Source organism: Oryzias latipes, chromosome 14 (genome assembly GCF_053564925.1).
Source record: "Oryzias latipes strain Hd-rR chromosome 14, Olatipes_Hd-rR_3.1".
In the NCBI taxonomy this organism is placed as follows: Eukaryota; Metazoa; Chordata; class Actinopteri; order Beloniformes; family Adrianichthyidae; genus Oryzias; species Oryzias latipes.
The window spans coordinates 25,548,798-25,572,500 of record NC_136250.1 but is presented as its reverse complement, the minus strand read 5'-3'; the positions used below and the strand labels follow the sequence as shown (position 1 = coordinate 25,572,500).

The 23,703-nt window shown below is 43.5% G+C and overlaps 2 protein-coding genes across 2 annotated transcripts in view; both read right to left on the bottom strand.

The window, feature by feature from the left end:
• The window catches only part of LOC105355675 (uncharacterized), a 30,154-nt gene extending 28,198 nt beyond the window's left edge, over positions 1-1,956 (bottom strand). Inside the window, exon 1 of the mRNA XM_078930554.1 lies at positions 1,895-1,956. The gene's annotated coding sequence lies outside the window, so the exon portion shown is untranslated. The remainder of the gene's footprint in view (positions 1-1,894) is intronic.
• A 10,359-nt stretch (positions 1,957-12,315) lies between these two features.
• Positions 12,316-23,703, bottom strand: part of LOC144981295 (uncharacterized) — a 34,263-nt gene continuing 22,875 nt past the window's right edge. The window contains exons 2-6 of the mRNA XM_023962530.2: positions 21,729-22,289; positions 17,991-18,196; positions 14,739-14,850; positions 13,844-14,015; positions 12,316-12,883 (exon numbers count right to left, since the gene is read on the bottom strand). Of these exons, the coding sequence (XP_023818298.1) occupies positions 13,884-14,015; positions 14,739-14,850; positions 17,991-18,196; positions 21,729-22,190 (912 nt within the window). The 5' untranslated portion in view covers positions 22,191-22,289 and the 3' untranslated portion in view covers positions 12,316-12,883; positions 13,844-13,883. The remainder of the gene's footprint in view (positions 12,884-13,843; positions 14,016-14,738; positions 14,851-17,990; positions 18,197-21,728; positions 22,290-23,703) is intronic.

Below are 23,703 nucleotides of genomic sequence, written 5' to 3'. Positions count from 1 at the left end.
GCAAGTGAGGCATAGCTTCACCTGTCATAATGTTGATTAAATAGAAAAAGGTAAATTAAGTAAACATTATTTTCCACTGACACGATACTACCATAGAAGAAGTTATTATGTGGTCTGTTGTAAACAAACAGAGGTCCGACACATAACGAGATTATCTTCTAAGGGTGCTTTTATTATTGTTATGATTATTATTAGGGAGGAGACTGCAAAGCCTCCAGGCCAGAACCAGCAGACTCAAGGACAGTTTCCTCCACCACGCGATAAGGAAACTCAACTCCCTCCCTGCCCTACCCCCTCTGCCCCCTCCACTCTGTGAGACAAACTCACATTGAAAACTTTCACACCAGTTCAGAACATCATCTTCACCACAGACTGCCATCACTGACTCATCTACCGTACTTACTGCTCTTTGCACTGTTGTCACTTTAAATTGCCACTTTAACCATGTCATTGCTCTTTTGCACTGTTTAGTTTACTGTTATTCTTATTATTATTACTGTCATTTTATCTATTTGTTTTGTTTATTATTTTATAAGCTGCTTGCACTGTGGGGTGAGAGAAAAAAATCAATTTCATCTGTGCTGGATGTTTTGTGTATGCAGCATATTTGACAATAAAGCTGACTTTGACTTTGACTTATTAAGTGCATTTGCAGCCAAAAAAACAGCCTTCTGAACCCTTCTCCGGACCGCACACTGTAACAAAGCATCTTCCCTGCATGCGAACACGAAGCTACGAGACTCCAGCTGCTCTGCTCAGAGACACGGTTCTCTCTGTGTGGAGCAGCAGGTTCATTCTAACTGCCACAGATCTTTTTACAAAGTGGGTTGTGGCAAAATCTCTCTATAAACAAAATAAAGAATAATGTCAGACACAACTTACGAGGGAAAAGAACTTTAAGTTACAAAAAGAAACGTGAAATGAAAATATGTAGAGCCCGAGCAGATCTCCAGGCTAAGCAGTTTGTCCAAGTGGGCTTACCGTATTGACAGTATCCTCAGTCGAAAGGACCCAGAACGGTTATTGCAGGCCGAATGGTTATGGTACTTAGACATGGCTCACTTGACAGCAGTTTGATGAGAGTGGGCTGGCTTGATTCCAGTCACCAGTTGATGCTTCCTCTATAGATCCTTAAACGAAGTGGCCACGGTGGCTTTCTTCCTTTTACAGTCAGTGTCTGAAAATGTCGTTGGGCAGACTCTCAGCAAATCTACGTATGGAGTTGTCATTCGCGAAGTCAACTGGGCCTCAGTTGTGCTGTCACCACTCCTTATGTAGTCTTTTAATGAAGTTCCCCAATTGTTTGGCTTTTTTTTTAAGTGGAATGTACAGGTTAAAAAAAAAAACAGGCAACCACATTTTCCACGGCAATAGTGACTTTGTAATACAAAACATAAATTCATTAGGGTACCTTGTCTCAAGACTTTATTTCTACGTGCAGGAAGATCTGTAAAACTGTGGTGGTTCTTATTGAAGTTCTCTGCTTGGCTGTGGTTCTGTAATGTGCTGCCTTAGTTTGGCTTTGACTGAAGGTGTTTTTAGTGGTTTGGGCTTTCTTTAAGACGGCCTAACATTTACCCCAAGAACACAGATGTTAAACTGTAACACTGAAGCCCACACAGGCCGGCTTACTCCTAACAAAAAGTCCACACCCTCACGTTACGCTGTGTTTTATCCAAGATGAACACGACTGAGGGTCACACACTGAGCTCTTGAATTTTCTGGATTCTGACTTTGGCTTAAATTTGAGAACATTGGACACTGTTTTTAAGATTTGCTGATTGTAAAAATGTCTGCGGCTTCCCCAGGTTCAGATGGTTCACGACCTCAGAGAGCCTGTTTGTGCTATGGGAAAGAGAACAAAACACACAACAGTCTGCATAAGTGTTCCAACCTTTGCAAGGGGAGAGCCAGAAGAGTCAGCAACCAGCAACGTGTCTCGTCTCCGATCCGATCTGCTCTGAGCTCTCACCCTGCAGCAGGCAAATTTATTAAATATGGGCGGGAAGCAAGTCATGCAATGGCTCTGTGTATTTATGTGCATACAATCAGCCTATGGTAGCCTGTGTTGTCACAGGACACAGGAAAGTCAGCTGTGACACACCGACTCCTTTTGCAGAAGTGTAACAAAAATTCTCGTTTCCTGTGTGGTTCTTCTCTTTGTCAAAGAAATAGTTAAAACCCTGACTCATACAGACACAAGAACAAAACATATCACTTATTTTACTTTATTAATCACAGGACTTTGCCAGCAGAACAAACAACCTGCCGGCGCCCAAAAGTATTTTATCTAATCAGACTCCCCGAAGGAGCTGTGGACAACTGTCCTTGGCTCCACCAAAACAAAGCCGCTTCTACAGAGTGGACTACAGCAGCTGTTCTTAGGGTTGATAACTGCAACTCACCCCCTCCCTGTTTGTCCTCGGCTTCCCAACCCCCTCCCTCCCTCCTCTGTGTGCTGCCCGGAAGATGTGCCTGGCTCGCAGAGCTGCACCTGATGGACAGACTCATGGGCCCCTCCCCCCCTCCCGCCCACCACCGTCCCCCCTGAGCCTCATGAACTGTGCTTTGTCTGAATATGTGCTATTTGTGTTTAAACGGTGTAGTTTTTTCTTGTATCAAGACATTGTACGCAACCCCGGCCCTCATCGTGGTCCATCTGCATGCTATACAAAGGTGCGCCGGCGCAGGTCATCTAAGGCGCTCAGCATTGACCTCAGTAACCTCTCGAGATGTGTGTGTATCCTGTGGTGCTGGTTCATCGAGAGTTTCTCCTTGTTGGGATTAATAAAGTTTTCATTTATTCATTCATAAGTAAAACATACTTGTATAGTTCAATTCACATTAAGATTTATATGTGGTTGGTTAACACTTAACATGCATCAGTTTGTGTCTTTTTTTATAAGGCTGGCTGGTTCTGGTGTAAACTGCCACATTTCTTTGTTATTTTTTTCTTGAGCTGAATACAACACTGACACCAATTATGAATCAATTAATTCCAACCATTTCTGTTGGCTAAAGGACATTAAGATAAGATAAGATAAAGATACTTTATTGATCCCAGCTTGGGAAATTCAGTTGTTGCAGCGTCGGCGTTAGGCTCAAAATACAAACATACACACAATAGATGCCAACAGAGAACCAGAACAATCAATCGGAAAGAAACATCAGTGAATTAGAACAGTCGTATTGCATGCCACATCAGGAGAGAAAAAATAGACGGACCATAAATGACTTTATCTATTGCACATGGATGACAAGTTATAGAGTCCAATGGAGTGAGGAATGAAAGATCTCCTGAAGCGATTTGTGTGACAGCGAAGCTGCCTTAGCCTGTTGGAGAAGGAGCTCCGCTGACCATCTAGAACAGGATGGAGAGGATGCTCAGGATTATCCATGATGGATACCAGCTTATTTAAAGTCCTCCTCTCCATCACAGATCCAAATGTGTCCATTTTACAACCAATTACAGAGCCAGCTCTTCGGATCAGTTTGTTCAGTCTATTGCTGTCCCTAGCAGATATGCTGCCCCCCCAGCAGACCACCGAGAAGAACAGAGTGCTGGCCACAACAGACTGGTAAAATATTTCAAGCATCTTGCTGCACACATTGAAGGACCTTAGCCTCCTCAGGAAATGGAGTCTGCTGCTGACCTTTTTATACACAGCAGTGCTGTTGCTCTTCCAGCTCAGTCTGTTGTCGATGGTTACTACCAAGTACTTGTACTCCTCTACCTCTGCCACCTCTCTGCCAAAGATGCTGAGAGGCTGGGAAGCTGGTGGTTTCTTCCTGAAGTCTATCACCATCTCTCTGGTCTTCTCCACATTCAGCAGCAGGTTGTTTTCTTCAGACCATATCACGAATTTATCCACAAGATCCCTGTACTCCTCCTCCCGCCCACCATTAATGCAGCCAACAACAGCAGAGTCATCAGAGAACTTCTGAAGATGGCAAGACTCTGAGATGTACTGGAAGTCACTGGTGTACAAAGTGAACAGGAAGGGAGAGAGCACAGTTCCCTGTGGGGTCCCCACACTGCTTGTCACCACGTCAGACAGGACACCGCCCAGCCGGACAAACTGCGGCCTGTCTGACAAGTAATCAATGATCCAGGAGACCAAGGTGCTGTCCACACCCATCCGCTACAGCTTCTCACTGTGGATCTCACTGTGGATTGAGACTGTGGATCATTTATTCTTTAACTGTGGAGTTATAAAAACATTTTGGGAAGATTTCTGCTTTTGATATTCTTCCAAAATTGTAATGCCAGTTCATTTACACGCAAAAAATGTTCTATTCAGTGTGGTATCATATAATAGACCAGAAAATACTGTTTTATATACACAAAAATAAATATTTGAAGACCAAACCACTTTTTATCAGATTTTGTGAATGAGCCTGCGAAGAACAGTTAGAAACTGCCTCTAACTTTTATTACACTAATGGTTTAAACTTCATTCACTGAGCATGTATTGTCATCTCATTATATTACATTTGAAGAAAGCACAGCCACAGTAACCTGTGGGTGTGATTTTCACACGGGGTCCACCCAGGCTTCTACAAAGATGGTATTTGCGGATGTGGCTGTCCTGAGAACCTGCTTCTCAATTTCAATCACAAACCAGAGTTCCCACCCAAGTAACCCGTTTTATGGATTCTCCAGCGCTGAATCTAATCAGCAGAAAAAGCTTGGAGAATCAGAAAAGAAACCTAATTATTTGTCAACTGAGTCACTATGTTGTTTTATAACGAGGCATTAATCAAAGTGAGCACACACCACAGGAAGTGTCGAAAAAGGCACACTCAGACACAGACAGAGAGACATAAAAAGCGTTACACACATAGTTTCCCCGGAGCTCCGTTTATTCCCAAAAGTCGCGCACACAGCTCACGACACCTACACCGTTTATACTCAATAAGTCTCGCACACAGCTCACGACACCAATACCATTTATTCTCAAAAGTCGCGCACACAGCTCACGACACTTCTCCTCAAAAGTCGCGCACACAGCTCTCGACACCTCTCCTCAAAAGTTAAGGCACACAGCCTTATTTAGTCGGTCCACGCGGCGGTACCTACCCTTATGCCTACACTTCATGCTTATATTGCCATCCCTACACTGCCATTCCACCGTGACAGGAAGGCCCCTAATCTTGCAGCTTTGCGCGCTGTCCACACTTTTGCCGTCCGCGGAGGATGACTCGTGCACGCGCAGCGCCCTTACTGCAGGCGCTGTTCTGCTCAACGTGCCCGCACAGCAGTGCAGCCGTGTCTCAATTTTTCCCCAAAATTGATGCACGCACACTCAAGGACACAGACACAGTCAACATAAACCCTAACAAGTAAAGAAAGGACAGACTTTCTGTGTGGCATACTCAGTTCGAGCAATGAACCTCGCTATTTGATGAGGGTCCGACGTCACCGAGGGCACCACCGGATCCAGGGGCAGGGTCACCGATCCTGAAGTCGGATGGGTCAATGCTGAGACCGTGGTCTCAGACCGCGCACAGTTTTCGGACAACCCTCCCCAAGGGGTTCCAGCGGTGTCCAGGGCTCCTGCCGGCCGCGCTCGAAGGACCAAATGTGAGGAAACTGGATATTCTAAACAGGACTGTAAAATAGGTTAATTAGGTTCGTTCCCCTTCAGCTTCCTACACACAGAAATGAATGAATAAGACTCAGAGACAGTTACCTATGTTTTGTGGAGGTTTTACTTCGTACAAACACGAAGGGGAAAGACAGATGAACATGGTGCTCAGAGATGGGTTTGGTATATAAAGCCTGCATTTGCATATTCAGAAGATCGTCCGATGGACCTCGTGTGAAATTCACGCCCACAGGTCGCTGCTGGAGAGGAGCTCCAAGGCTAAAGTGAAGATAATTCTGAGGCCTGCTCAGCAGATCACACATGCACAGAAAAAAGGGAGTATGAGAATAAACTGTGAGAAAAATAGTTTGGCTGTGCTTTCTTCAAATGTAATATAATTTTGAGATGACAATACTTGCTCAGTGAATTAAGTTTAAATCATTAGTGTAATAAAAGTTAGAGGCAGTTTCTAACAATTCTTCACAGATTTCATAAAGAATGTTTTTACTTTCAATCACTTCATTATGTCATGGTGGCCTGTCAGTTACTCTCCCCCTCCCCCACCTTCTCTGCCTTGGACGCGACCAGCTGTTCTCACTCACCTCATCACTGCTGCAGCCTTCTTAAGGAGCCTGTGGATCTTCAGTCGACACCAGTTCGTTGTTCCTCCCATGATGCTTAGTCTGGCCTATCCTTGCTCCTGTTTATTGCCAAGTTTCATGTCTTTAATTATTTCTCTCGATCTGCCTCAGGAATTATCCACTCTGATACTCACCTGGTCGCAGTCCTCTGGTCACTCGTGCTTCGCTCCTGGATCTCCTCGTCAAGACGCCTCCAGCCAGCTGACGCTCCACCTTCTGGGAAGACGCCAACACTCACCTTCAGCCAAATTAAATCTTCCAAAAATTTACCTCCTGTCCGAGTCTCCTTCTGGGTTCCAGCACTTGGGTCATTCAGAATCTGCGTCATATCATGACAGAACGAACTGGCCAAAACCTCTGACCCAGCTGACCCGGAAGGGCTCCGTCACGCCAACACCCTGCAAGGAAACCTCCTGAGTCGTCAAGCGGATGCTCTAACTCAAATGTCCACAGCCCAGCAGGATCTATTTCGACGTCTCGACAGCATCACTCAGACTCAGTTTGAATTAACCAGTCAATCCTCTTCCCCTGCAGCCGCTGCCCAAGTTGCTATTTCCGGCAACAACCCCACTTCCTATTCCGCCTTCGCCCCGGAAAATGTCCTTCTACAGCCGGAACCTTTTTACGGCGACGTTGAGACCTGCGGAGGGTTCCTGCTTCAATGCCAACTAATCTTCCAACAGGCCCCCAGGTATTATCAGGCCGATCACAGCTGCATATCTCTGATTGTTAATTCACTCTGCAGCAAGGCGCTACAGTGGGCCCAGGCTTTCCTAGCCACCCATCCCATCACACACCTACCTTTCGACGGCTTCATTGGGGAATTCCGTCTAATGTTTGACCAACCCAGAAAGCAGGAAGAAGCCACCTGGCGGTTACTGAGTCTCAAACAAGGTAACCGCCCGGTAAGTGACCATCTAATCGACTTCCGCATTTTGGCGGTCGAAGCAGGTTGGCCGGATCCCGCACTCAAAGGCATCTACATCAATCTTTGAACGATCGCATTAAAGACCACCTATGTTCACAGCCAGAAGCTGACAGTTTTGAAGGCCTTGTCACCGCCTCCTTGAGGTCCGATGTCCGGTTACGAGATAGTTTTTTGTCACTCAGTGCCCTCAAACACCATTAATTTTCGGCTTCTCATGGCTCCAGAAACACAATCCGCATATCGACTGGGTTTCACCTCGCGTCGTTAACTGGAGCACCTATTGTATGGCCAACTGCCTGCACTCGGCCATGCCCATCACTAATATCCTGACCCTGGTCTAGGGAAGGATATCGACCTTTCTAATGTCCCCTCCTGTTACCACGACCTCCGTTCGGTTTTTTCTAAGTCCAAAGCTAGCGCTCTGCCTCCTCATCGTCCCTATGATTGCTCCATCGAGCTGTTAAATGGGGCTCCCCTTCCCAAGGGGAAGCTATACAATCTATCGGGACCCGAAAAAAGCGCCAGGGAAAACTATATACAAGAAGCCCTCTCTTTGGGTCATATCCATCCCTCTTCTTCTCCTGTCGGCGCAGGGTTTTTCTTTGTGGAGAAGAAGGATAAGTCTCTTAGGCCATGTATTGACTTCCGCGAGCTCAATCAAATCACGGTCAAAGATAAATATTCCCTACCATTACTCGAATCTGTGTTTGACTCAGGCTCAGACTCAGACAACAGGCTAAGATTTTCTCGAAACTCGACCTCCGTAACGCTTACCACTTGGTACGCATGCGTGACGGAGATGAGTGGAAATAGGCGTTTAACACCCCGTTGGGGCATTATGAATACCTTGTTATGCCATTCAGCCTTACCAATGCCCCTGCGGTCTTTCAGCGACTAGTAAATGACATCCTGAGGGATTTCCTTTATAGGTTCGTTTTTGTTTATTTGGACGATATTCTTGTTTATTACACCGATCCATCCCAACATGAACATCACGTCCGTCTAGTTCTTGAGAGGTTGCTCGAAAATCAGCTTTACGTCAAAGCCGAGAAATGTGAGTTTCACGTGTCCACCATCCCTTTTCTGGGCTACATCATTGAGGCTGGCAATATCCGCCCTGATCCAGCTAAAATTGAGGCCGTCACTCAATGGGAGATACCGCAAACTCGTAAAAAACTGGAACAGTTCCTTGGGTTTGCCGGTTCATACGTAATTATAACAGTATAGCTGCCCCGCTCAGCCAACTCACCTCCATAAACAAGGTTTACGCCTGGAACCCGGAGGATGATGCCGCCTTCAGAAAACTCAAGTCCCTTTTTGTGTGTGCTCCCATCCTGATTCAGCCCGATGTTACTAAACAATTCATCGTGGAGGTGGACGCCTCTGACTCTAAAGTAGGAGCCGTCTTATCACAGCATGAGGAGGACAACGGTAAACTCAAGCCCTGTGCTTTTTTTTCACGAAAACTAAGTCCCGCCGAACAAAATTATGACGTGGGGAACCGTGAACTTTTGGCCATAAAATTGGTATTAGAAGAATGGTGTCACTGGCTGGAGAGAGCAGAAAAACCTTTCCTAGTATTAACTGATCATAAGAACCTGGCCTATCTTCGCAGTGCCAAACGATTCAATTCCCGGCAGGCTCGGTGGTGCTTGTTTTTTGATCGATTCCATTTCCATTTCACAATCACCTATCGTCCTGGCAGCCGCAACATCAAGCCTGATGCCCTATCTCGCAAATACAACACCTCCAAGACTACCTCTGACTCTCCTATACTTCCTACTTCATGTTTCATCGCCAATCTTACCTGGGAGGTCGAGAGCAAGGTTCTCCAGGCCCAAGGAAAGATTCCTGATGGCATCTCCTGTCCTCCGGGCACTCTTTTAGTTCCAGACGCCCTAAGATCTAAAGTCCTCACATGGGGACACACATCCCGCATTGCCTGCCATGGAGGGGTTTACCATACCTCCCGACTACTCAAGCGTCGTTTCTTTTGGCCCACCATGGAGCGCGATGTCAAGGGGTATATTGCGGCCTGTACCACCTGTGCCCGCTCGAAAACCTCCAACCGGCCTCCCTCTGGACATCTGCTCCCCTTGTCCACGCCCAGCCGTCCCTGGTCCCACATTGCGGTGGATTTAGTCTCCGGACTACCACCGTCCCAAGGCCATGCGCTAATCCTGACTGTTATTGATCATTTTTCTAAAGCCGCTCAGTTTATCCCCCTGCCTCAGCTGCCTTCAGCCTCGGAAACGGCAGACGTCCTCATAAATCATGTTTTTCGTCATCATGGAATTCCCAATGACATAGTGTCTGATCGTGGACCTCAATTTACATCGCAAGTTTGGAGGGCTTTCTGTTCCGCCCTGGGAGCCACCATTAGCCTCATATCGGGCTACCACCCCCAATCTAATGGACAGGCAGAACGGGCGAACCAAGAACTGGAAGCGGCTTTCAGGTGTCTGGCGGCCCAGAATCAAGCTGACTGGTCCAAGTACCTGGTGTGGGTGGAGTATGCCCACAATTCCCATTCTTCCACCGCCACAGGCATATCTCCTTTTGAGGCATCCTTGGGTTACTCACCCCCTTTGTTTCCTTCTCAGGAATTGGATCTGGCAGTGCCCTCGGTCCAGCTCCACCTCCAACGGTGTCGGGACATCTGGCTGCAGACAAGGGCGGCTCTCCTTCGCACTAAGGAGAGCAACTGCCAGATAGCCAACCGCCACAGGGGGGTGAGTCCCAGTTACCAGCCTGGCCAAAAGGTTTGGTTATCTGCCCGAAACATTCCTCTCCAAGCCTCATCCCGTAAATTGGCCCCCAAATTCATCGGGCCCTACACCATTGACCGGGTCATCACTTGTGTCAGGCTGCCTCTGCCGGCAGCCCTCAAGGTGCATTCCACGTTCCACGTTTCTCAGGTCAAACCAGTCGCCGAGTGTCCGCTTTGCCCGCCGTCCACTTCCCCGCCACCCTCCCGTACCATTGACGGCGCTCCCGCCTTTACGGTCAGCAAAATCCTGGATGTCCGGCGCCGTGGGCGGGGTGTGCAGTTTCTGGTGTATGATACCTCAATTGTTAAAGTTAAAAAAAAAAAACATTTCTGTTGGCTTCATGAATGAACATCAATAGAAACAAAAGAACGTATTCTTCTGTTTGTGTGTCACATAAAACTGTACAAAAAAATGACAAATTGTGAAAGTTGTTGTTAAGTTGTTTATTTTTGACATAAAGAAAACACAAATATAAAGAGAAAATAGCCTGTTTTGTGAATATGAAATAGTTTCTGTCACGTGTCACATCCAAAGGCAGCAAATGTAGTCGTCCATAATGTAATGTCAGCAGTAATGACAGAAAAAACAACTAGGCCTCTACAGCTTGTATTTGTTGGTGCTCCTTAACCATCAACTCATAAACCTAACAAATAAAAATTAAACTAGATCTAACGAAGTGACCCAGACATATATTTTGGACCATACGCTGCATCCAGGCCCTTATCCTGCTGGGAATTCTAGTTGTGCTAAATGACCTCAAACCATTTTTCTGGTACACAGCGTTTAAAAATCTGTCAAAAGATTTGTAAACACTTCGTCATAACCAAAAGTTTAAGACGAAGTCGCATCACTTGATTGTTGGAGCATTATGGGTACTGTAGTCTGTAGCCTCCTGGGCGTGTAAGTACGGATAAAGTTTCATTTATTCAACTGTTTTGTTTTACTTGATTTGCCTTATCGCCAAATAAATTTGTCCTTTTTTAAAATTAATAACATTTTCTTTTTCTTTCACCAGAGAGCCACAATGGAGGGAGGAAAGAGTCACATGTGGCTCCAGGGCCTCAGGTTGCAGAGCCTTGTGTTGGACTGTTGGAATTCACAGCTGCTAACATCTGGTCTACCCAGTCGATGAAGGACCCAGCCCTCGTCCTTAGAGGGATGCAGTCCTCAGATGTGGACCATCTAAGCTGGTTGATGTGGGACTAACATGTCATAGAGGAACTTTGGTGCAAAGCATGAACTGTACTCTTCTCATAAACAGTCAGTGGTGCAAAGCCAGGGAATGGTTGTTAAAAAAATAATAACGATAAATACTTAATATGATAAATACTGACTCATTAAAATCATGACAGTTTGTGACCTTTGCATTGTTTACCCCCCCCCCCCCCCCTTTCTCTATGGTTTACCGGAAACTTTATTTTGAAATCCAGGTCGTTCCCGGAAGTGCAAGAAAAGCTGAAGCCATTGAGGCCCGGCTGGAGGGTCTGAACCAAAACTGCTGTTAAGGATCACCAAGTTTCTGACTCAGACTCGTCATCCTGTAAAAAAAATGTTTTTGTACCAAACAGCCTTTTCTGTCCATGATGTCCAACTTTTGGTTATTTGAGGGGATGGTTTGGTGGGTGTGACACCTCTTCACGCATGACATAAGTGCATGAGAAAACCTTTTGAAGTCTATATCTGCTGTGAAACATGAAGGAGGCTTAATTATGGTCTGGGCTGCTTTGCTGCATCTGACATACTCTGTTGACCTACACATTGAAGGCTGCTGTGTTGGGATTGTTTTTTTTTTACATCTCCAGAATAGAAGGAGATGCCTGAAAAAGAAGAGGGAGTTTGGGAAACAAACTGATGAGCAGACCCTGCATCTGTTAGATTCATAACTCTTTCTGTAACCAGGGCAACCAATTCTAAATAACATAGAAGGTCGGACAGGCATCTGGAGAGCTCTTGTGGGCTCTTGTACCAGTGTTTTCATATTTTCTTGTGTTTTCAGTAATAACATTGACACCTGTGACGGTGAATGACGTCTACAGACCTCCAATAAATCTGCAGCCAAATTTCCAGGCTGGTGTTAGAACGTTTGATCTTAGTCTTCATAGATTTATTAACAGGACAAGGATCCAAAAACACAAACGGATGAAAAAATGACAAGAAATGAACACAATGGAGTGTTCCAAAGTGTCCTAAGAATTTACATCCTGATGAACATCTGTGACAAAAGCTGAAACATCTGGAGAAAAAACCTTCAGAGCTGAAATGGTTGGAGCAGAATAGCTGCAGACAGGAGCAGAAGTCTCTCTGAATGCAACGATTGACTCATGAAACTGTTAAAAACTTATCAAGTTAAGGTGTTGTAGGAAAAAGAAAAAACAAAACTCACAGAGAAAGCAAAAACTGTTTTATTACATGAATTCATGCATAAAGTCAGTTCCGTTCATCCAGTGTTACATGACCGTTGAATGAAGGCTCTGTGCTTCTTTGATTCTCTGTGATTTTAACTCAAAGGTTAAAAGATTAAAAGAATAAGAAAACAGCACACAATCACAATTGCTAAAATAAATCCTTAAAATATTGAACTCCAGTTAATGATTCCAAGATGCAGTAAAACCATAAAACATCTGACTTTAAAAAGATCGTGTAAAAAGTTCATACAGACATGATCAGAAATCACCCAAACGAAAACTGAAGGAAAGTTGTCCAAAATTAAATTCATCATGTTAGTTATAATTCATCTTTAGAAAGAGAATCATCAGCATAATCAACAACTTGACACAGGCCTGTGATTGGTGGGGACGAAAGGGGGAGTAGCTACAGCAGGCATTTCAGAGCAAACAGTTGAAAGTGTAAATATTGGCTTAAGAGCAGAAGACGTCGCAGGTGGGAGGAGCTGCAGGTTGGTCAGAGGAGGGGGGGTTTCAGGAGGGGGGTTGAGGAAGTGCAGCTTCATCGTCTCTGAAACAGCACAGAGAAGAGGTTTGGGATGTTACAGTTGGAAAACATCACATCCTCACATATGTCCAGGTCTGGAAGAACTCAGGTTTACCCCGTCCACACTCACTATACGTCTACAGACAGGATGAAGCTGCACGGAGGCTGAGGAGCAACACAAACACCTTTTTTTCACTGCTTGGTAATCGGAGTAAAAAAAGCTTTGATGACAGAACGACCACCACTGTTCAGCTGACTGTAAACATGAAGACTAACTCTTCCCTCAGCGGATCCATGAAATCCACCAGTAAATGTTGGATCTTTGGGTTAGTTGTTGACCTCTCATGAACCTCTCAGGTCACTTTAAAGTTGTTGTCATTGTTATCTGCACAAATCATGCTCAGCCAAAGCTTTCTGCATCCTAATGAGCAACACTCATCACTTATAGTTACACCTGCAAAAGTGTGACATAAATAAATCCTGTATCTGATGGTCACGTTCAGCTTTATTAACCCGTAATTTACAAACCAGGAAAAACCAACAATTACAGTTTATTTTTAAAAGTTTTCTGGTGTTGTTTTTTAGTTTTTCAGCTTTTTTAACAGGGCTTCACGGTGGCGCAGTAGTTACCACCGGTTCAAATCCTGGCCGGGGCTTTTCTGTGTTAAGACAGGCTTCATAGGTTGAGTGGTGACTTTAATCTGTCTCAAGGTGTGAATGTGAGTGTGTGTGATTGTGTGCACCAAGCCTTCACCCCACAGGTAGGGTTCCACAGACGAGATACAGCAGGTTGAGAAAATGGATGGATGGATGGATGGATGGATGGATGGATGGATGGATGGATGGATGGATGGATGGATGGATGGATGGATGGATGGGTTACATAGCAGCAGAATAAGGAATCAAGAAGGTGAAGAAACAAATAGGCTGGCCCCCACTGTTTAAAATGCCGTGGGGGCGGAGCTCCTCTGTTAGCTTCCTTACCTAGAGGGACAAGGCACATCCTCTTCTACCGATCAGGGACTTATAGCCATAAGTTCCTGATCACTGCTTTAGCATTTTCAGCACGCAGATTTTCACTCCGGTTGTAATTCACAGAGTCTCGTTTACAGGACTTCAGGTTCTGCCTGAGTTGATTCACATCAAACTTCAGCACCTTTTCAAAATAAAGGCTTTAGTTAGCTTCACTTTTATTTTAACAAGACAAACTGTTTTATTCAGACGTTTTCTGTAATTCTGTTAACAGCAGTAGAAACAAAGTTTAAATCTCATGTTGAAAAGCTTTCAATCACTCAGAACCTGAAACCAGATGATTCTGCTAACCAGCTGAAGCACAGACAGGTGGAGAACCAGGACCAGGCAGACCTGCTTCAGGGTTTTATTGGAGGTTTGTTCAAATGTTCTCCATTTTAATTATCGAGCAAAAAGGTCAGTTCCTGTCCTTCACAGCTGGCTGTGGAATATTTATACCAACTGGTTTTCACAAATGATTGGAGAGTCATGACAGCTGATCATTTACCATTGGATGAAACTGAACACCTGAGGTTTCACAGGTTTTTTGCAGCATAAGGGTGTGTAATACTTGTTAACAAGTATTACAAGTTCATGTGAACCCTGATGATTCAACATGATTTTGCAACAGTTTGAGGTCAGCTAAGTCCAGCTGTGACAAGGACAGCTGTTCTTGAGGGTTCTAGTCTTCTGTACAGAGAAGAGAAGCTGCAGAAATGAAGCTTTGAAGGAGATGAATGCAGAGCAGCAGGATGTTCAGTTAGAGGTAAGCAGAATGATTGTAGTTTGTTAGTCTGGAGCTGGAATGAGGAAAACTGCAGGCTGAGAGTTCAGAGGCATGGAGATGCAGCTTTGACAGTGAAGGTACCATTTGCCTGACGTGGAAAGCGATGGCAACGTTGTCCCAGACATAATAAGGTGCGAGTTTCTGAGGGATCTCCTCAACTGTTAAGTTGTTGTCGTTTTGGATTAGCTTGAATCTGTCAGAAAGAAAAACGTATAAAAGAAGAATTAACAGAATGTATTTGTTAAACATTATGCTTTGGTGGAAAAAAAAAGATTCAGTATTTCCCCTCTGTTGCAAAGATGCTTGAAGGCCATTTGTTTAAGAGGACCTGGCTGCAGACAACAAGGTAGCACAGACATCATTAGCCGGAACCAGAAGCCCTTTACTGGAACTGGAAGTTCATGTCACATACCCCCAACCCCACAGTTCGGTTGAATTTTATTTGTTGTTGTTTAAAATTACTAATTTAAAAGGCGACCCTAACAGGTATCCTTTTTATTTAAATTTTATACCTTTAACGCAGGAGATGTCTCTGTCAAAACCTACATTTCCCTTTGACATATCATGACTCCTCACACCAGGGATGCTCATAACATCTGTTGATCACGATGAAGAACATGTGGGTAGATATCGGACCATCAAAGACAAATAACCAAAAAAATGAAAATACTTTTTTTAAACTGTCAGCACATCATCATCCTCTCGTCAGTACGTAACTTGATTGACATGCATAGCAGCTCATCGAACATCCTCTGATCCATACATAGCTGCACGATACGTGCTTAAATACACTGAGCTCAAATTCTTTCTGCCATTGGAAAGCTGCTAGAGGTGGAGGACCACTAAGGCCCCCAGGGGTGTGTATTGAGGCCAGGGTCGCCCCGCAGTGCCTCTTCGATTGGGACCCAGACGAAGAGTTGGACGCAGCTGTTCTCCCTTAACGCCTGGTGGTGTTCTTACAATCTGTCTTACCTCGTGAAATTCTTCCTTCTCGTAGCACAAAATGATAGAAATAGCTATTGAAATGTCCTACATTATCAGATAATCTTACCTACTGTAGGGCTAAATGTCACGGTTTTAGTTTCTTTACCTTTGTGTTCTGGTTCTCTTTTGTTTCTGTCAGATTTTGAGTTCAGTTCCTGTTTTATTTTGTTAAGTTTCCTGTTTTGTTGTTGTGTTGAGTTTAGCTTTTGGTCCCCATCTGCCCTGAGTGTTTCCACCTGTGTCTCGTTTATCTGTATGTATTTAAGTCCTGTCTTTCCCTTCCTCCTGTGCTGCTGCATAGTTTTGATGTTCCCTGTTTCAGTGTCTTTCTAGTGATTCAGGTTTTCGAGTTTTCCAGTCCTGCTCAGCAGTGGTATTTTGGTTTGTTTCATTTAGTTATTAAAGATCCTGTTTCCTGGAACCTCCTGCATCCTCTCTGCACCTGGGTACTTCCTCAACCTTCTATCGTAACACTATATGAATGACCTAATGGTTTGGAAGTTGGGTTGTAAACACAGCATGGTAGGTTAGACTCACAGGGGGTATGACAGTTTTATGGGTTAAAATGTATACGTAGTATGGTGTCGTGTGCAGGTGGAGTGAAAGAAACATGTGCGGCTGTCATTAATGAGCTGTATGGAGATCATCCAGAAGATCTGCTTCAGATCAGTGCCTACACAGTGCTTCTGTCCGTGCAGTCAGCTTTTCAAAAATCGCGAGGTCTTTCAAACCCAACGATGTGAGCGTGGCGCAGAACTTGAATTTACGCTGGAACTGAACTGTTCAGCCAAGGTTTCATTGACACTCTGCCGTGTTGACATCGGTCGGATTGAAAGATGTGAGCGCGGATGTTGAAATGTTCACCGAGCAGAGAGAGGCACTGTGTAGACACAGATCTGCAGCAGAGTTATGGTGCAGTGTTAAAAACATCTTTCAAGAACCAGAAGTTCAGCAGGGAGCTCTCCTAAAAGTCTGGAGCTAAGTTGACAAGTGCAGCATTGCATTAGCTTCAATAAGCGTACAATTTAATTCAACCTAAAGTCACAAAAACGTCAAAAAACAGCCCAGTAACCACAAGATGAAAGAGGTAGCACAGATTTATGGGCCGTCCTCCAAAAATCAAAAAATATGATGTAATTCAGGTGTGCATGTGTAGTGCACACTGTAAACCAAAACAGCTGTGTTGGCTCATAATTATTAATGTTACACAACTTAAATGTAATTTTTTACTTATAAAGCATTACTATAAAGCATTAAGCTCTATTAACATTTATTCAAATTTAACTCAACAGTGATCAATATTTTAAAGCTTATTTGTGTCTTGCACTCAAAAATGTTAGGAGCACTCAAGAAGCGTCATGACGTCATCACGTTCTGGTGGGAGGGTCTTTTATTTTCTCAACGTTAGCTCAGGGAGCCAGGGGGATCGCTGCTTGCCCGATGACAGTGAAGATGAAGAGCACCATTCAGGACAGTTCTTTTCTGTTCTGTAAGCAGTACTTCTATCTGAGGGTCTGAATAGCTAGCAGGAGAGTGTAAGCGAAGGATTTAAGGGGGTTAGTTACTTCTGCACCAACAGTCCTGCCCACGACCCAGAAGTGAAATTCTAATGAAAACCTGCTGCTCAGGAGTTGCAAAAGACACAGGCTTTTTAAATTTAGCTAAAAATTGTACAATCTGAACCACACTTTCAAACATATCTAAAAAAATGTAGCTGGAGTGGAACTTTAAGTACATGATACATGATTTTTGTTCTTTTACCTTCTTTTACCTACTTTTACCTCAAATGTGTCCAGTTTGAAGTATGATTGTTTGCTAAAAGAATTTAGATTGCTGTTTACTGTCTTTCATTCTAAACCAAATCTCTTCTCAATACAGGTCCCAAAGCAAAGCAGCTGTAACATGGAAGCAATAAACTTTACAGTCATTTGAGAAAACATTGCTGTAGAGTTTATCAATTTAAGAATATTTCAGTTTTTTTCCACAGTGGGAGATGAATAGAAAATACATTTGAAGTTCATCTCAAAAATTTGTGAAATTCTAAAGAACCTTTGACTTTCATAAAATACAGAGATGAGAAGAAATTAGCTTTGAGAGGATTTTAAAAGCCTTGCAATGAACTGGTGACGTATTAAGGATGTACTGCGCTTTTACCAAAAAGAGGTTGGGATAGGCTCCAGCAACCCTGTGACCCTGAAAGGACTTAGAAAATGCATGGATAATCTTTATATTTAACATTTGGGGGGGACAGAAAAAAACAGAGACAAAGGCTCAAAAACTTCTTTTTCCTGATATCATGTTTTAATTACACACAAAATCTCTGTATTTGCTGCTGTTCCTCAGGCTCACCTGTGCGTCTCACACATGGCCTCTGACCTCCAGATGAATCTGCCGTCTTTGAAGAAGCAGACGGCGTTCTGGTCTTCAGCCAACAAAGGATACCGGGAGAAGTCCTCTGGACCATTTGGACTGTGGACCAACACTGAGTACATAATTTCCTGTTTGTACAGGACCGTCTCAAAGACCCGCATGACCGGCTGACCACCAGCACAGAACTGAGGAAGAAGATGGAGAAGTTCTTCTAAATTAGTCTCAATAAGAGGCCTACTGAACAGACAGTGTGTTGTAGGAACAAAATACAATGATGTGGTGGTGTTTGGTACTCCAGCTGTGGTAGGGGCAGAAATAAGAGAAGCAAGGAGATTAAGTGTTTTTCGGGATGGTGTGAGGAGGGATTCTAAGAGGTTAATGTTGGAGTTTATGGGAAGGAGCCTGTCCCTGGGAAACGTGTCATACACTGTGAGGGAATACCTTCCTAAACCCTTTAGATGTTTTCACTGCCAGAGATTTGGACACACTGCTGCTGTATGTAAAGGCAAGCAAAGGTGTCCCAGGTGTGGAGAAGATCACAGCTATGAGTCCTGTGGCAACAAGTTGAAACCAAAGGGTTAGAATTGTGGGGGGGGGGGGTCATAGTGCTGCATATGCAGGCTGTCAGGTCATGAGAAGAGAAGTCCATATTCAAAAAACAAGAGTACTGCATAGAATGTCATATGCAGATGTAGTCAAAATGGTTGGTAAAGGTTTTGATACACAGACAGGAGTCATACACGAGGTGTCAAATAGTATACAGGACAGAACTGCTCAGGCTTGTTGCTGGAGTTATAAATGCCACGATGGAAACTAAGTTGAAAATGGAAAGAATACAAATCATTGTGAAAGCGGTGGCGAAGCATTTGGACATCAACGAGTTAACATTGGAAGAGTTTCGGAACAACCTTAGCGCCCAATCTAGTCAGGAGGTGGAAAGTGTGGGATAGTAAATGGTTGTTATATTGCAGTGGAATGCAAGGAGGTTATTGGCGAGGGGACAGGAATTTAAAAATGGTATAGATGACTTGGATCAAAAACCAGATAAACTATGTAAGAGACATGGTTAAGGCCAAATTTAGATTTTAAACTTTCCCAATACACAGGAAGCCGGAGTGATAGAGCAGAGGGAGGGGGAGGTGGTTGTGCAACCTTTATTAAAAACATTTTCTATTACAGGGTGATTAAAATAGGAACACAAGAAGAAAAATCAAAAAAATCAATTATTCTTCTGGTCAATGTGTCATTGTTTGTGGGGATTTTAATGCACATAGCACATCATGGGGGGGGGGGGGGGGGGTGACAGATGCTAATGGTGTGGTATTGGAGGATTTGATGGATGAACAAGAATAGATGTTTGGACAGGGAACTTGTCAGCTTTAGATCTAACTTCTGTTTCACATGTCTTGGCAGGGTGTTGTGAGTGGGATGTACACAACAGCACAATGGGGAGTGACCAGTATCCTGTTTTCTCTAGGGTTGGTGGAGATAGGGAACCATCAAGTAATGAAAAGGGAGGAAGATGGCTTTTTCATAAAGCAAAATGGGATGACTTTACTTATATGTGTGAGGAGGAATATTCAAACATTAGTATGGATGGTACTGCTGGAAAAGAAAATTAGAAACGTAATACTTTCAGCGGCGGAACTGACAATTCCAAAAAGTAAAGCAACTATGATGAGGAGAAATATTCCATGGTGGACTGAAGACTGCAAGATAGCAGTTAAAATTAGGAATAAGGGTTTGAAACTCTTAAAACGGACTCACACATATGAGAACCTATTGAACTTTAAGAGACTTTGTGCACAGGCAAGAAGGATTATTAAAAAGGAGAAAAGGGAGTACTGGAGGGGTTTTTGTGATACAATTGATCCAACAACTCCGGTTAGTACGGTTTGGGGAATGATTAGGAAAATGAAGGGTATAAGGAGAGAGTTACAATATCCAGTATTAAAAATGGGTGATGACCTAGCAATATCGGATACGGATATAGCTGAAATGTTGGCTAAAACCTTTGCGAGAAGTCAAAGTAATGAGTAATGAGAATTTGTCGGTATATAGGAAAGGGAGGATAGATGAAATTAGGGAACGGCACAACAAGAAATTTGATGGTAACACTTGTTTGACAGCTATGAATGCTCCGTTCACATACTTTGAATTGGATCTAGTACTACATAAATCTAGAATTACATCACCAGGTAGGGATGGTGTAAGTTATGTTATGCTAAAGCATTTAGGTAGGAAAATGAAGTTGAGATTATTGGACATGTATAATAGAATCTGGTGTGATTTATGTAGAAAAGGCCAATGATATGGTCTGGAAAGAGGGTTTATTGATAAAATTAGGTAGGTTAGGACTTAATGGACGAATTTGTAATTGGATTAAGGGATTTTTATTTGATAGATATGTTCAAGTTAGAACAGGAAAGTCTTTTTCTAATAGATACACAGTGGGTAATGGAACCCCACAAGGAAGTGTGATTAGCCTTGTGCTGTTTTCAATTATGATTAATTATATCTTTAATTCCATTGGATGCAGATTTGGGAAATCACTGTTTGCAGATGACGGAGGCTTGTGGATGTCAGGAGCCGGGGCCAGGGCGGTTCATCTTTGTCTCACTTCCGGGTTTCAGGCTTTTATTTTGTTAACTCATGTTCTGTCTTCTGTTGGTTCTTTAGGTAACTTACCCCGGTCTTCACCGGCACCTGTTTACCCACCTGTTTTCATTTATGTGTGTGTATATAAGCTCCTGTTTTGGTTTCACTTGTCACCGGATCGTTCTACTTGTTTTACCTCGGTCTTTACGAGCTTAAGAGCCTTCCTTGGATTAAAAGATCCTTTTTGATTCGAACTTCTGCCGTCCTGCTTTTGTGTCCAAATTCAAATCCTTGACAGTGGAAGAGGGGACGGAATATTCGTTCTGTAAATACAAGACGCTATTACAGAGGCGGAAAATTTGTGCTGTGATTGGGGATTCAAATTTTCAGTGGCTAAAACAAAATGCATGGTTTGAACTTAAAATTATATGGAGAAGTAATGGAGCAAGTGCATAGTTTTAGGTATCTGGGAGTTATATTTCATACAAAGTTGAAATGGAGAGAGAACATTGATAGAATAGTAGGGAGATAAAGTCATAATTATAATGAGATGCTTGAAAGGCATTGGGTGGGGAGCTAGTGCACAGGCTTTAAAACAAATATATGTTACAATGATTAGGTCAGTCGCAGATTATGGATTTATTGTTTACAATACAGCTTGCAAAACGCTGTTGCATAAGGTAGAAGTCATCCAAAATCAGGCGTTGAGAATATGTACTGGGGCTATGAGGTCAACTCCTGCTGTATCATTACAAGTTGAAATGGGGGAACTCCCATTGAATCTCAGAATTAAACAACTGATGCTTAATTATTGGGTGAAAATACAGGGTTGAGTAGATGTAGAACACATGGTTAGGAAAGCTATTGCTCCTTGTTGGGAAAGTGGTAGTGGGAAAAACGAAAGAGTTGCTTGGAAATTAGCTAGATTAGCGAGAGAAACAAACATTCATGGTAAAACCCTAGTTAAGACGTTTTTGTACCCGGCCACTCCTTTCTGGGTTTTTCCAACCGTACAAGTGGATTTGTATAGCCACAGGAAGATGGAGGGTAGCACATGAGCAGAAGTTGGAATGATAAAAAATGCCAATTTTGCAGAACATTTGGGGGTCAGAGCTTTACCTGCTGACTGTAGGCCTTTAACACCTCATCCAGGGGAAAGCTGAAGCGGAAGTTGCCCAACCGGGATGTGGATAAAAAGGCCGGGGAGGTCGCGAATCTTGGCAGGTCGATCTGCCCGTTCATATTAGGGTACGTCTCCTTCATGAGCTGCTTCTCAGAATCTTTCACATCATCCTGTCTCACATGCAGGCTCCACCAAAGCATGGATTTACGCATGGATCCACCATATGGATTCCTAAAGCCTTCATCCTTCCGGATTCCTTTCAAGCCCACACTTGATGTGTCATGTTTCAGAAAACTGACCTGGAACTTTGGTTGAGGATATGCTGGGATGTTGTCTTTGTAGATGTACGAGTTAAAAAGATGACATCCTTTAGCAGCCTCCTTCAACTCAGGCAGCTTTAAATGCCTTTCCTCTACATAATTCTCGGTGCATCCTCTCCAATTTATTCGCTGCTTCATGTTCAGGTGACTGAAGATGAACCAGAATCAAGTCCTGACTGTGGGTTGTTGTGTTGCTTTGGAAAGAAGAGCGTCTGATTCTGGCGACGTGGAGCTGTCCTGCAGCAGACAGAGAAAATGCAGGTCATGTTAGTGACTGTAGGATCTGAGATCCATCAAGAAGAAACGGGTTCAGGTTCTTTAGTTTCTTCATGTGAAGAAATTCTGTAAAGCTCTGACAACACCAGTTGTTCATGAAAAATTATACCTTTTATTAAAAAAACATTTTACTTTACAAGACATTAATAAAAAACAATTAAATCATGAAGAATAGAATAAATGAAGTGGTGCATGGTGGTGTAGGTATGTTGCCCTGTAACAGACTGGAAACCTGGTCAGGGTGAACCCCACCCTCATGCAACAGTAGCTGGATTCTCTCCAACAACCTCATGACCTGACCAGGACCTGAGTGCTGGAACCTGCATCCCTGCTCTGCTGTAGTGAGGCGGGTCCCCGTCTGTGATGCTGCACTTGGCTGACTATGGGGTTGTCCATGGAGGAGGAGATCCCAAGTGCAAGCATTTCCGAAAGCCAACTTTTTTCCATACGCAGCCTGTTACCCAATGTCTATTTGCATCGGTTTAGGGAGTTGAAGGTTTTGTGTGGGAGTATGTATCTGTGTGTGTATGTGGGTGGTGGGTGGGATTCAATTCTATTGTTCTTTTTTTAATCACAATTTTTTTGGTGTAGAGAAATTTCTGTTACCTTTTGTATGAGAATTAAGATTGATTTGATTGTTTTTTTAACAGTGGAAAAATACTCATCCATTGATCTGCTGTACATTGATCATGAGCCATATACAGTACAGCTTCCATAAACGTCTTTGTTTTCATCATCTGAGGAATGATGATGGCATGTCATGGCTGCCATTAATTGTATGAGCGCAAAGATAACTGAGCCAGTGCATTCAGGAACTAAGTGAGCGAACCTTACAACCGTACAAGCGCAATGTTAACCGAGTGACCCCACATTTTACAACTACATGGCTGCAATCCTAACAGCGGCGATCCTAAGCAGCAATCCTGATCGGTGATCCTGCGCGCTCGCTCGGTTTGCGTTGAGCATTGTTTAGGGTGTTTTTGTCACTTGGGGGCGGTAACCTTTTTTTGTCACAGACCGTGCATCACACATCTGGGCCTTTAATAGTGCTACCTCTGAATCACTCAACCCCTCATTAACCATTTTATGCCTCTAAATAAACTGTATAAATAAAACAGTAAACCATTCTCACTGTGCAACTACAGCCAGCAAAAAAACACATACAACTAGATTATTATTTTCTAAGATATTTATCATTTCACTCATCCAAAAAATCAAATTATTTGAAGACTCAATGCATCTTCTTCTCTTTCCTGAACAGTTCCATCACCCTGTAATGTAGATTATCATCTTCAGTTCCATCAACAAGTCCTTTTCTATTCCGTCAAGATCGTTGCTGAGAGCCCAGTCTGTCCAGTTGTGTTTCTGCGTAGGT